Below are 12,315 nucleotides of genomic sequence, written 5' to 3' on the forward strand. Positions count from 1 at the left end.
TTTTGAGAAGATTTGTGGCTTGGGTTGTTTTTTCATAGAATCGCTAGTGTGGAAACAGGCCCTTCAGCCCAACAAGTCCGTACTGACCTTCAAAGCATCCCACTCAGACCCATCACTCTATAGCCCACCTAATCTACACATCCCTGGACACTATTAGAAATTTAGCATGGCCAATCCACCTAGCCTGCACACCTTTGGGCTGTGGCAGGAAACCAGCGCACCCGAAAGAAACCCACGCAGACATGGGGAGAATGAGCAAACTCCACACAGACAGTCGTCCGAGGGTCCCTAGCACTGTGAGACATCAGTGCCAATCACTGAGCCACTATGGATGAGGTTGTAGACTTACTCGTTGAGCTGGAGTGTTTGGTTGCAGACATTGTGTCACCCTGCTAGGTAGCATCATCAGTGCTTCTCCGGTGAAGTGTTGGCGTTCTGTCCTGTCTGTTATTTATACACTTCAATTTGCTGGGATGGTCAACATTACTTCCGATTCTGTTTTTCAGTGGTTTCTATATAAAGTCCAGTTCAACGTGTCTGATGATGGAGTTCTGGTTGGAATGCCAGGCCTCCAGGAATTCCTTGGCATGTCTCTGTTTGGCTTGTGCTATTATGGATGTGTTGGCCCTGTCAAATTTGTGTCCTTCTTTGTCGGTGTATCGAGACCAGTGAGAATTGGGTGTGTCTCTTGGTGGCTAGTTAGTGTTCATGTATCCTAATTGTCAGTTTAGGTCTGGTTTGGCCTACGTAATGTTTCTCGCAGTCTTTACATGGTATTTTGTATATTACGTTAGTTTTATTGGTTGTGGGTAAAGGATACTTTACGTTCATCAGTAGCTGTTGCAGGGTGGTTGTTGGACTACCTTGACACCTAGGGGTCCGAGTAGTCTTGCGGTCATCTCTGACATGTCTCTGATGTACGGCTCAGCAAGCAGTCTATAGCCTCATGTGGAATGAACTGCCAGAAATAATGGTGGATGTCGGCACAGTTACAAAATATAAGTGACATTTGGATAAAATACATGAATAGGAAAGGTTTGGAGGGATATGGGCCAGGAGCAGGCAATTGGGACTAGTTTATTTGGTCATGGTCTCCATGGACTAGTTGGACCAAAGGGTCTGTTTCCATACTGTACAACTATGACTATGACCCTATTACCTGGCCTGAGAGGCTGCCAGAAGTTACATGGCTCTTTAACTGACTTGGCAATATTCCTACATCTGCATTAGAGTCAAGGGTTGAAATATTTGCACATCAGACTAAAACCTGACATCTGTGTCGACATCTTCAACAGCAGTTTCAGGAAAGTCAAAATGGCTTCATCCTATGGGAGATTTAAAATACAGACTCCAGCTGCTCATTCAAGTCCATTATTCAGACAAGAGGAAGGAATTCTCTTGGGATCCTGGCCAATCCCTTCTCAAAAGACTCCAAAAAGCAGATCGATTTACTATGAACCTCACTGCCTGCAGTACATGGCTGACAGGGCAGTCATCATATTGTAACACTTTCATGTGACACATGGTAAGCGAACATGTTATTAACTCAGGGTACATACCTTACTCAGGCCCAAATAAGTGACCATGGAGAGCAGAGGTGCTGCCAAAGCAAACACCAGAAGGTGTTTCCTGATTCGATTCCTTTCAAGGCCTGCATGCATAAGAAACGAAACCAGACCAAAAGCAGCAGGAGCCTAAAAACAGGAAGAGGACAGGAATACTGGGATAAATTAAGCATGCTTTTCTACCATCCCATCATTTTACTCCTCATCCAAAATGCAGACCCAGGTTCCCATGTTTGATTACGCCTTCTGCCAAAATGACCACGGCAACAGTGGCTGCTGGTGTGGTACTGTGTTAGCTGTGACTCAATTGCTACCACTCAAGCCAAAGGGTTGCAGGTTCAAGACCAATCCTAGAAATACCAGCACGAAACCTAGAAGGAACCTCTAGGTGGGAATGCTACACTATTGAAGCAGTTGTAGAGATGCCAATTGCTGTCTTGTGTGAGAATAAAGGGTTTCACAATGTTTTATAGAAGCGAGTTCTTCTGTTTCCTCGTCAATATTTAACTCAATCATCAGTACAAAAGAAATTGTCTAGTTTTGGGGCTATGTGGCACTGAGTTTCCTACATTGCAGAAACAGGATTAAACGTCAATAGTTGAGAAGTGTTTCTACATAGTTTCCACTGCTTCAGACTGTTATATAAATTCAATCCTCTCATTCATGGTCAATATCAACATGGTCTACATATGTACAATACAGGTGGGTTGCTGGATTGACTGAGGTTTGCAGTAATACACAAGTTCTGTCCCATTCCAGGAGAAAAATACTAACAGTAGGCTGGTGCCCTTTAAGTCATTTATGAAGCAAGAATTTTTGATAATGTCTAAAAACTAGAATTCCCGAGGAATGTCAGGATGCTGTTTGTACGGACTTCACACTAACTTCTTAATGATATAAATTATCTATCTGCAGTGGAAAGTCCGTTAGCATTCCCACATCATTTTTGGAAATTGGAAGGGACGGGACAGAGGTAAAGTAATTAGTAAGAAAAACTCAGATTTATATAGTGCTTTTCACTATCATACAGCATTTAAAACACTTTACAACAAATAAAGTATTTTTCTGAAATTTCAGTCAAATTACAATGCCTCCAAAAAGTACAGGTGAGGTGGGGTTGCCAGAATTTGATACTTCCATGGACTGAGCCATGATGTGGAGGTGCCGGTGTTGGACTGGGGTGGACAAGGTCAAAAATCACGCAACACCAGGTTATAATCCAACAGGTTTATTTGAAAACAGAAGCTTTTGGAGTCTTACTCCTTCTTCAGGTACTAGTGAGACAGGTGGTATCAGATACAGAATTTTTAATTAAAAGATCAAAGGGTCACACAACTGCTGAGGATGTAATAATAAAACCTAAGATGCTGTTAAATCTTTAATCAGTTAGAAGCCTGTTCTGAGGAAGGGTCACCGGACCCGAAAAGTTAGCTGATTTTTTATCTTCACTCACTGAACTTTTCCAGCAACTTCTGTTTTTGTTCCAGATTTACAGCATCTGCAGTCTTTTCAGTTTTTAGAAAGTTTTTAATTAAAGTAACTGATTAAAGATTTAACAGCACCCTAGCTTTGTTTAGTACACCCTCAGCAGTGTTGTGACCCTTTAATATTTTACTTATAAATTCTGTGTATGATACTAGCTCTCTCTCTAACACCCAAGAAGGAGAAAGAGTTCAAAAGCTTGTGCTTTCAAACAAACCTGTTGGACTATAACCTGGTGTTGTGATTTCTGATCTTGTCCATCAATTTACAGAAGTGCACTTTTGCAACAAGCTTTATGTCTGTAGGAGCAGCCCTAAATGAATCAGTTTAAATAATTGGCTAAGGACCACGCAAACAGCCAAAAGGTCAGGTGCTGAGAAGTCCTGGTGGGACTATCAGTATGGGCTCCCACAAGACCGTTCAGGGAGCTGACGGGTGTTGTCATCCAACAGGAGTGCCACTGCAATTGTAACAAATCTCTCAACGATTGTTGTTATGGGGCCAGAAGATCCAAATGACTAATTGTTACTAAGGACAATCTTTCAGACTAACCATGCTTGGGTAAATTTTGTCAAGTTTCGCGGCCAGATTAATGCCAGGTAGTCTGAGATTATATTCTTTTGTAATGTTGAGTACAAATGAGTAGCTTTCTAGGCCGTTTCAGAGGGCACTGTAAGGGACCTAAATGTAGGCGAAGCCAAAGAAGAATGGCAGGTTTCCTTCCCAAAAATTGCATTTGCTGGGTTTTCACAAACAGTTTTTAAAAATATAGCTGAATTTAATTTCATAAGGTTCCTTGACAGGATTGCAAGAAAACTTCCAGGTTATTAACTTAGGCCTCTGCTAATTCCAGAACCATAGCCACTATAATCCAGGCCAGGGCTCGTTTTAGACAGTTACACTAGTGAGAGAGAGATATGGTACACCTTAAAAGAAAAACTAGGAAATTCAAGATTTGAAGACTTACTTTGTGCAACATAATAGCTACAAATACAATCAACTGTACACTCGTCTGTGATGTAGAAGCTGCTGCACCCAATGCAATGCCATCCGCTATAAGGGAAAGGAAGAGATAAGACTGGGTACTGCAGGGGAACACAGAAATAAAATAACTGCTTCAAACCCAACAACTGCCCAGAGCAGGCAAGCCTGCAACTGAAATCTTAATCTTACTTCCAGTCACTCAATTTAAAAAAAAACTGACTAGATGATTAGAAAGTTAAACTGCTTTTCACAGATCATATTGATTGAGGGTGTACTGCGCAGTCAACTCAGTTACTACACAGGGCAACGTACAAATAGTGCAAAACTGCGAAATTAGATTGAAAGGAAACAATGGCTTTAAATATTAGGCACAATTTGTTGTAGATACCCTCAGTTGTCATTTCTACCATCTTGGCTCACAGCAGAAGGTCATCGGGGCCAGTGGTAAAACAACACATTTTTGGATTTAAAATCATGCACTTTCTGCACGAGGATATTGAGCAGCAGTGATAAACATTAGGGACGATACAAATTGTCTGTACCAATACAAGGTTAGCAGAATGGGTGGACATGCGACAGATGGAACCTGATGCAGTACAGAGATCTGAGGGGTCACATATTTTGGCAGAAGGGACAGGGGGAGACATACTGACTTAATGGCAGAAGCCCAAAGAATGAGCAGAAACAGGAGGGGCTTGTGGTACATGTTCACTGATTTTTTTTTTAAAAAGTTGACAAGGCAAATCGAGTGAGTGGCAACTGAGGCATATGGGGCCTTTGTCTTCATAAATAAAGGCACCAAGTACAAAAACAGAGGGACATGCTGAATTATTACAGAGCTCTGGTTAGCTACAACTGGAGTATTGCACACTATTCTGATCACGACAAGGTAGGAGGGATGCAAAGTTCTGAGGGGTTGACTGGGATGAGGAATGTTTGTTACAAAGGTTAAACTAGAGAAGTTGAGGTTATTTTCCTTGGAGCAAAAGAAACTGAAGGGAGATTGGATAGGATTATGACAAGTTTGAATAAGGTTGGCAAGGAATTGCAGGAGGTTGAGAGGCAATCCGATAGAAGTTTATAAGATCGTGAATGGCATGGAAAGAGTAGGAAATAGGAGACTTTCACTCAGGATTGAGGGGCCAATTACTAGGGTACACAGGTTCAAGGTCTTTGGTGGTGATGGTGACACCGATGTGCAAGGCACATGTTTCACACAAAAGGGTGGCCAGTGCCAGGAACGCCCTGCCAGAGATGGTGGTGGAAGAAGCAGAAGCAGAAGCAGACACACTATGCCTGGACAAATACACAAATAGGAAGGGAATAGAACAATACAGATCCTGTAAGCCAAGGCTGTTTTCGTATGGAAGGACAAAATGTGTTAGTGCAGGCTTTGAGGGTTGAAGGACCTGTTCCTGTGCTGTATTGTTCTTTGTAAAAATGTTCTGTGGACTCATCTATTAAACTGTATCTGAACTGCAACTAAAAAACTCTTTCATTACTAAATGAGACAAAGAAATAGAATGGAAATGAAGTTATATCAAATAAATAACAGGAGGCCCAGCATTGGTTAATTTTTTTTAAAAAAATGCTCAGTATCAACATTTCAGCATGATCAGATTTAATGACAAAATGGGGTGGAAAAGAGCCATCACAAAAGACTGTATAATGACAGCTACTTTGAAAACATTTTGTACCGTAGGATTACACTTTGATCAGGTAGCTGATACAAGGGGTAGCGGACTGGAAATATTTTGGAGCTCTAAGCTTCGATTAAGTTCACGGTTGGGTTTAACTGATTACACGTCGGTAGTCTGAACAACGAATCGAGCTGCAGGAGAACACCATCAGTTCTGAGATTGCACCATCAGCTGCTTTTATTCAAGGTCTGACTTGCATTTCAGAGGTAAATCGGGCAATACTGATGTGGTGCTATTAAACTTATCACACGACATGACAAATTCAGTACTACCTGCTGCATGGACCACCAGCCCAAGCGTGGTGGTGATCTTGGTGTTGGCTGTTCTTGCAGCTTCTGGATCTGAAAGACAGGTCAGAAACAAAAAAATTGTGCAGGGAACTCCTTAAAATGCAACTGCAGTCTCTGTTATGTCAGTAAAATATGTTTACGTTTATAAACAAACTATTCTTTTGATCCTTCCATTCTTCTGTCTATTTGGATGCCATTGGTTTCTCTGGACCAGTCTGGCTTCTCCAAACTGGACTTCAAGTCATCTTTCTGTCCTTGTTATTCCATTGGTGTCTAGTCTCTTGGATAAGGCATTTACATAATTTTAACAGGGTGGGAAGAGATTTGAATGGTGCGTAAGCACCAACACAAGCTTGTTGGGAGGAATGGTCTGTTTCTGCATGGTATATCCTATATAAATCACCCAAAAGTTTGCAACCAGAGTCAGCAATGTTATTCCAAAGGCTACTGCACACAAACATCGAACTATAAGCTTATCTACAAAAAATATAAGCAAATTATTTTTTCATCGTAGCACTAGTTGTCACTTATGTTTTTTGCGTAAAGGGGCCAACATTAATTTTAGTAATTTAGAGAAAAGTCAGTGTGTCTACCAGGAAAACCCTCAGGTTTACAGGCCAAAGCAGCCTGTTGTTTCATACCTCAGTTCCATATGACCATTTCACAAATTCACAAATAAAGCTAACAGGCACAGAGGTGCTAGTATTTTGCAGGAGCTTTGACGTGTGGAAGTGGAGTAAGTGTCATTCCAGTTATTCAGATCTTGGTCAGAACCCATTGACTGAACAGTGTTCACTTCTGGACGTTACATCGAGAATAGAGATACCTTGGAGGGCATACTCCAAGATTCATTAGATCAATACCAGAAGTTTGAACTATTAAGCAAAGCAGATGGTTTCCACGAAATGAGCTGTACCCTCGTAAGTTTAGATGACTTACAAGGGATGACCTAAGTAAGTTGTTTGAAACAATAAAGAATTTATAAGGTAAATATAGAGAAATTATTTCCTTTGGTGAGTGAAGACAAAGCAAGTGCAAGAAATTTGAAAATTACAGTAGGCTATTCAGGAACAAAATCAAATACTTCCAAACAAGTGCTAGGAATGATGCAGAGGTGCTGGTGTTGGACTGGGGTCAATAAAGTCAGAAGTCACATGATACTAGGTTATAGTCCAACCATTTTATTTGAAATCCCAAGCTTTGGGAGCGCTGCTTCTTCATCAGGTGAAGTACTAGGAAGGCAGGTAAGAGTCTTCAAATGCATACAAACTTCTGAATGTCCTATTCTTTTCCATTGTAGAAGAATCAACTTACTGGGATCAGATGGAAGGACAATTCTAGCTGGTATACATCATTAAATTGGGCTTGGATACACAGTTCAAAGGTTACACATGAAACTCTAATACAGTGAAATGATAGAAGCTTAATATTAGACTTCATGAAAGCAGAAACAGACTGGTGAAGCAGACAAAAACACTAGATAAAATGTAACACAGTGAGGGGAAAATGATTCACACTGGTAGGAATAATGAGGCCTTTCAAGTGGCAGAAAGGCTGACAGCCAGAAGTCTCAGATATAAAGTAATTTGCAAAAGAAGCAAAAAAGGAGTTGAGGGCAAATCTTATTACACAGGAGTTTTTACAATCTGGAATGTACTGATTTAAATGATGGTGTAAAAAGATTCAAATAACTTGCATGGCTTTGGAGAACAAGCAGGAGAAAGGAACTAGGTGAACAGTGTTTTCAAAAAAGTTTGCAAATGCACATGCATTGAACAGTATTTGTAATGCTGTTTGGTTCTATCACATTCACATCTTTATATCAAAATCAAACCACAACTCTACAAATTGATTCACTTGACACACATTTTTCAGAAAACAGGGCACATTAGAGAAAATCGTCTTGTCGCTGTAACTTTAAAACACTACTTTACAAAGCTATGGTAGAAATGGAAGTTTTGGGGCGGTAAGACTGCCTTAAATATATGTTTATCTGGGGCAGTTAGACAACAATAAGTCAGAGGGATTGAAATGTGCTCCTACTGCTGGCTAACTATAAAACTGACCATTCCACTACCCCAGCATCCTCCTGGCTAGACCATTCCCTAACCTCTACTCTAACCAGATCCAATTCCTTCATCTCCCATCTGTAACGCTCCACACCAATTCTGATTAGACACTCCTCACTCTGACATAAACCCCTCCCTCCCTACAAGGCTGAACAAGATTCCCTTTCAAGCCCCATTATTCACCTCTATACCCTACTCCTGGCCAACATGCTTCCATCCCCTTCCCCCTGCTGTCCTCACACCAGCCCAGCATGGCAAGTGGGCTGCATTCTGTCTGACATGAGTCATAAGTAGGGATGCCAACCAAGATCAAAACATTCAAACCTTAGGTATTAGCTCACTGTGTCTCTGCATTTTCTGAAAAAATTGAATGAGTAAGATTTGAAGTGCCTCTTACCATCACTGGAGTGCATGTGAGAACTGCCTATTTGGTCAACCAGCAGCATAAAAACAAATCCTAGGACCAATGAAACCCCAATGTAGGCATGCAAAGCAATATGCTCATGATCGTGCTCCGTCTCTGCTGATTGTCCTGTTTTTAAAGAATCCTCCACCTTTTCTGCTTCACTTCCATGGGTATGTTTATCTGAGGAAATAAAAAGGAAAACACTTTAACGAGAGTGCAAGCCTTCCTTTAGCACATGCACAGCAATGTTCAAACCGTGCATGGTTTCATGAACTACAGGTCACTCCCTAATCAAATGACCTGGCATGTCTTCAATCACTTGTAAAGCCCAGAGCTGTGGTTATTGTGAATCCCAGCAACAACCCTGCTACCTTTCAGTGTGAACACTGATGCCTGTAGTAAGCACCGAGTCTAGTTTTTTTGACTGAACACCAGGCACTCCACTGTTAGGACGGCAGCAATTCCAATTATCTGCCAGTGCACAAATTATTTCATTATGACTAGCCTCCATCTTCATATCCATTTTTATAATGTCAAGAATAACATTCAACTTATAAAGGAGAATATTTGTATTGCAATGGAAAAAGGATAGGAGAGTTTGAGCTCTTGAATAGCTGTTTCAAAGATACAGAATAGGCACAAAGGGCTGAATGGTCTCTTTTTCTGATTCTATGAGTGTCATTAGAAGTTTTAAAACAAAAGGCTGCATTTTCAGAAACTACAGTGATATTAGCTCATTAGCCTTGCTTGCCTTTCCCTAGAGGACTGCACAAGAAACCCCGGTGTTGGAGCAGGCCATTCAGCCCATCTTAGTCCACACCACTGCTCTCAAGAGTGACCCACCATATCCCTGTAGCCCTGTACTGACCACAGTTAATCCACTATTCAGGACATGATCAACAATCTAGCATGGGGCCAGCCCACCTAACTTGCATATCTTTGGACCACGACAGAAAACCGGAGTATCCGAAGGAAGCCCCACACAGACTCAAGGAGAACGTGCAAACTCCACACAGACAGCTGCCAGAGGTTGAATCAAACTCAGGTCCCTGATGCAGTGAGACAGCATTGCCAGCCACTGAGTCACTGTGCCGCCTACACTAATACTAGATTGGCTTTTTCAATTTTTATTCTTCCATAACTGACTTTGAACTGATGGTTTGTTAGGCATTGCAGTGGGCTAGGAAGAGTTAACCATATTACTGTGGATCTGAAGTTATGTCTGGGTCAGACGGGGAAAGGATGGCAGAATTTTTTCTTCCTTAAAAGGGCTTTATAGAACGAGATTTTTTAAAAAAAATTAACAATTTTAATCATTTCCAAACCTAGCTTTTCATTCCCAATTTTATTGATGCAATTTAAATTGCAACAGCTGCCATGGTGGGATTTGAACCGAAGACCCTGTGCACTGTCCTGTCTCTCTGGATTACAAGTATAGTGGTATTACTGCTATGTCACTTGTGCCCCTGCAGTAGTTCAAGAATGCAGCTCACCATCAAGGGCACTGGGGATGGCCAACAAATTCTGGCAATGCTGGGACACACAAAGGATGATATTTTTAAAACAATGGGAAATAAAAACTATCCACTACCTCATTAACCAACTCGTAAAGCCCTACAATGAAGGGCAGCTGGAATTGGATCATTGTCAGCTCATAGCTCCAGTTTGCTTAGAACCCACTTCCCTTGTGACTGCAAATTCGCTAAATTCCTCTCTTCTTTCCATCTCCTGATTTAAAGTTATTACTGGGAGTTCTGTTGAGTCCTTCATAGTGAAGACAGAGGCAAAATGTATCCTAACTTAATTGATCAATTCCATATTATCTGCAATCAACCCTCCGTTCACACCCTCTAGAGAATTGACATTCATTTAGTCTTTTCCTTTTAAAATATTTGTATAAAAGTATCTTTTCTTAGCTCGCTTCCTCTAATACTCTAATCAGAGGATGAAGCTAATCTTTTAGTCATACTATATATTCTAATCAATCGTCTGACCTGCTTTCATTTTTGTGTAGTAAAATGCTTTTTCTTAAGTGTGATGCTTTCCCTAATTACTTTCACATTCTCTTTTCTTTATAGTGGAATATATTTATTCAGAATATTATGAAATACTCCCTTTAACGGCTGCCACTCTGTCCCTATTTATCTATCCTCCTGCCCAGTATGTCAGAATCACAAGATGTAGCAATACCCAAGTTTGCTGGAAAGGTTATGATCACGAGGTATGGGCAAACCAAATATGGTAGAGACTGTACTGCTCATTTATGCATTGCCAAATGGATTGCTGAAATGGGAATAGGCAAGGAACAATCAAGTGAAGCATTACATTAAAAACCTTTGAGCTTTTCCAACAACTTTATTTTTTTTCCCCCCCCCGACTTACAGCATCCACTGTTCTTTCAGTTTTCATTAAAACATTCCCCTGGGTAATTACAACATTTCCGTTATTGAATTTTTACTCCTTCTTAGACTTGGTAAGACTGTCACACTATTGGTAAAGTACATCGATCTACTGTGCAAAAAAATTCTTCCCCTGAAAATTATCCTGTATATTGTCATCATGTTTCTGCCTCAAGCTGCACATCAGGAAATTATAGTGGTAAAACCTACATCAAATTAACAGAAATATTACTCTAAGGTTTTTGAGTAGATTTGTAGCTCGGGTCATTGTGGTTAGTTGGCTCGCCAAGCCGGTTCATTGTTCCGCCGACGTTTCATTACCCTGCTGGGTAACATCATCAGTGCGGTCTCCAAAGAAGCGCTGTTGCGTTTTCCCACCTATAATTTAAACTCTGGTGTCTGTTGAGCTGGGTTACCTCACTTTTGGTTTTCCTTCGCAGTGGAGTGTATATAGGGTCTAGCTCTATGTGTTTGTTGATAGACTTCTTAGTGGAGAACCAGGTCTCTAGGAATTCTCGTGCTTGTCTGTTTGGCCTGTCCCAGGACCTGGTGTTCTCCCAATCAAACTGGTGGTTTTCCTTATCCATGAGGTAGGAGATGAGTGAGTATTGGTCGTGTCGTTTTGTTGCTAGCTGATGTTCGTGCACTCTTGTGACTAATTTTCTTCCTGTCTGTCCAGTGTAATGTTTGGCGCAGTCTTTGCAGAGGATTTTGCATATTACGTTGGTCCTGTCCATAGCAGGCAATGGATCTTTGGTTCATGTTAGCTGCTAGCATAGGGTTGATGCGGGTTTGTGTGCTACTCTGATGTCCAGTGGGCGTAGGAGTCTTGGGGTCAGATCAGATGTGATGTGTTCTTGAGGTAGCATGAGGAGCGTGCCAGGGCGTGTAGTATCTTCCTGATGATCGTTGGTTAAATAGGCATCTTCTGAACCAGTTTTTCAGTTATCCATTGTCCTTGAATACTTAGAAGAGGTAGTCTTCTTTTTGATGGGCAACAACACAGAACCACGCCAAAAAGAACATGATACTACACACCTTGACACACTCCTCATGCTACCCTACATCAAGAATACATCACATCTGAACTGACCCCAAGACTCCTACGACCACTAGGCATCAGAATAGCACACAAACCCACATCAACTCTACACCAACTGCTAACCTGAATCAAAAGACCCATTACCCACTATGGACAGGTCCAATACAAGATTCTCTGCAAAGACTGCGACAAACATTACACTGGACAGACAGGTAGAAAATTAACCACAAGAGTACACGATGACCAACTAGCAACAAAAAGACACAACCAATACTCACTCATCTCCATCCACGTGAACAAGGAAAACTACCAGTTCAACTGGGACAACACCAGGATCCTGGACAGGCCAAGCAGAGACAAGCATGGGAATTCCCAGAG

At 41.3% G+C, this 12,315-nt stretch overlaps 1 protein-coding gene across 2 annotated transcripts in view; it reads right to left on the reverse strand.

Annotated features, from left to right (window-relative positions):
• slc39a9 (solute carrier family 39 member 9) overlaps positions 1–12,315 on the reverse strand; it is a 38,187-nt gene that overhangs the window by 7,864 nt on the left and 18,008 nt on the right. For both annotated transcript variants that reach the window (XM_048537109.2, XM_048537107.2), the window contains 4 exons: positions 8,488–8,676; positions 6,004–6,072; positions 4,015–4,100; positions 1,560–1,694 (listed from right to left, as the gene is read on the reverse strand). In XM_048537109.2, coding sequence (XP_048393066.1) covers positions 1,560–1,694; positions 4,015–4,100; positions 6,004–6,072; positions 8,488–8,536 — 339 coding nt within the window. In that variant the 5' untranslated portion in view covers positions 8,537–8,676. The remainder of the gene's footprint in view (positions 1–1,559; positions 1,695–4,014; positions 4,101–6,003; positions 6,073–8,487; positions 8,677–12,315) is intronic.

The sequence above is a fragment of the Stegostoma tigrinum genome, chromosome 10 (assembly GCF_030684315.1).
Source record: "Stegostoma tigrinum isolate sSteTig4 chromosome 10, sSteTig4.hap1, whole genome shotgun sequence".
Classification (NCBI taxonomy): domain Eukaryota; kingdom Metazoa; phylum Chordata; class Chondrichthyes; order Orectolobiformes; family Stegostomatidae; genus Stegostoma; species Stegostoma tigrinum.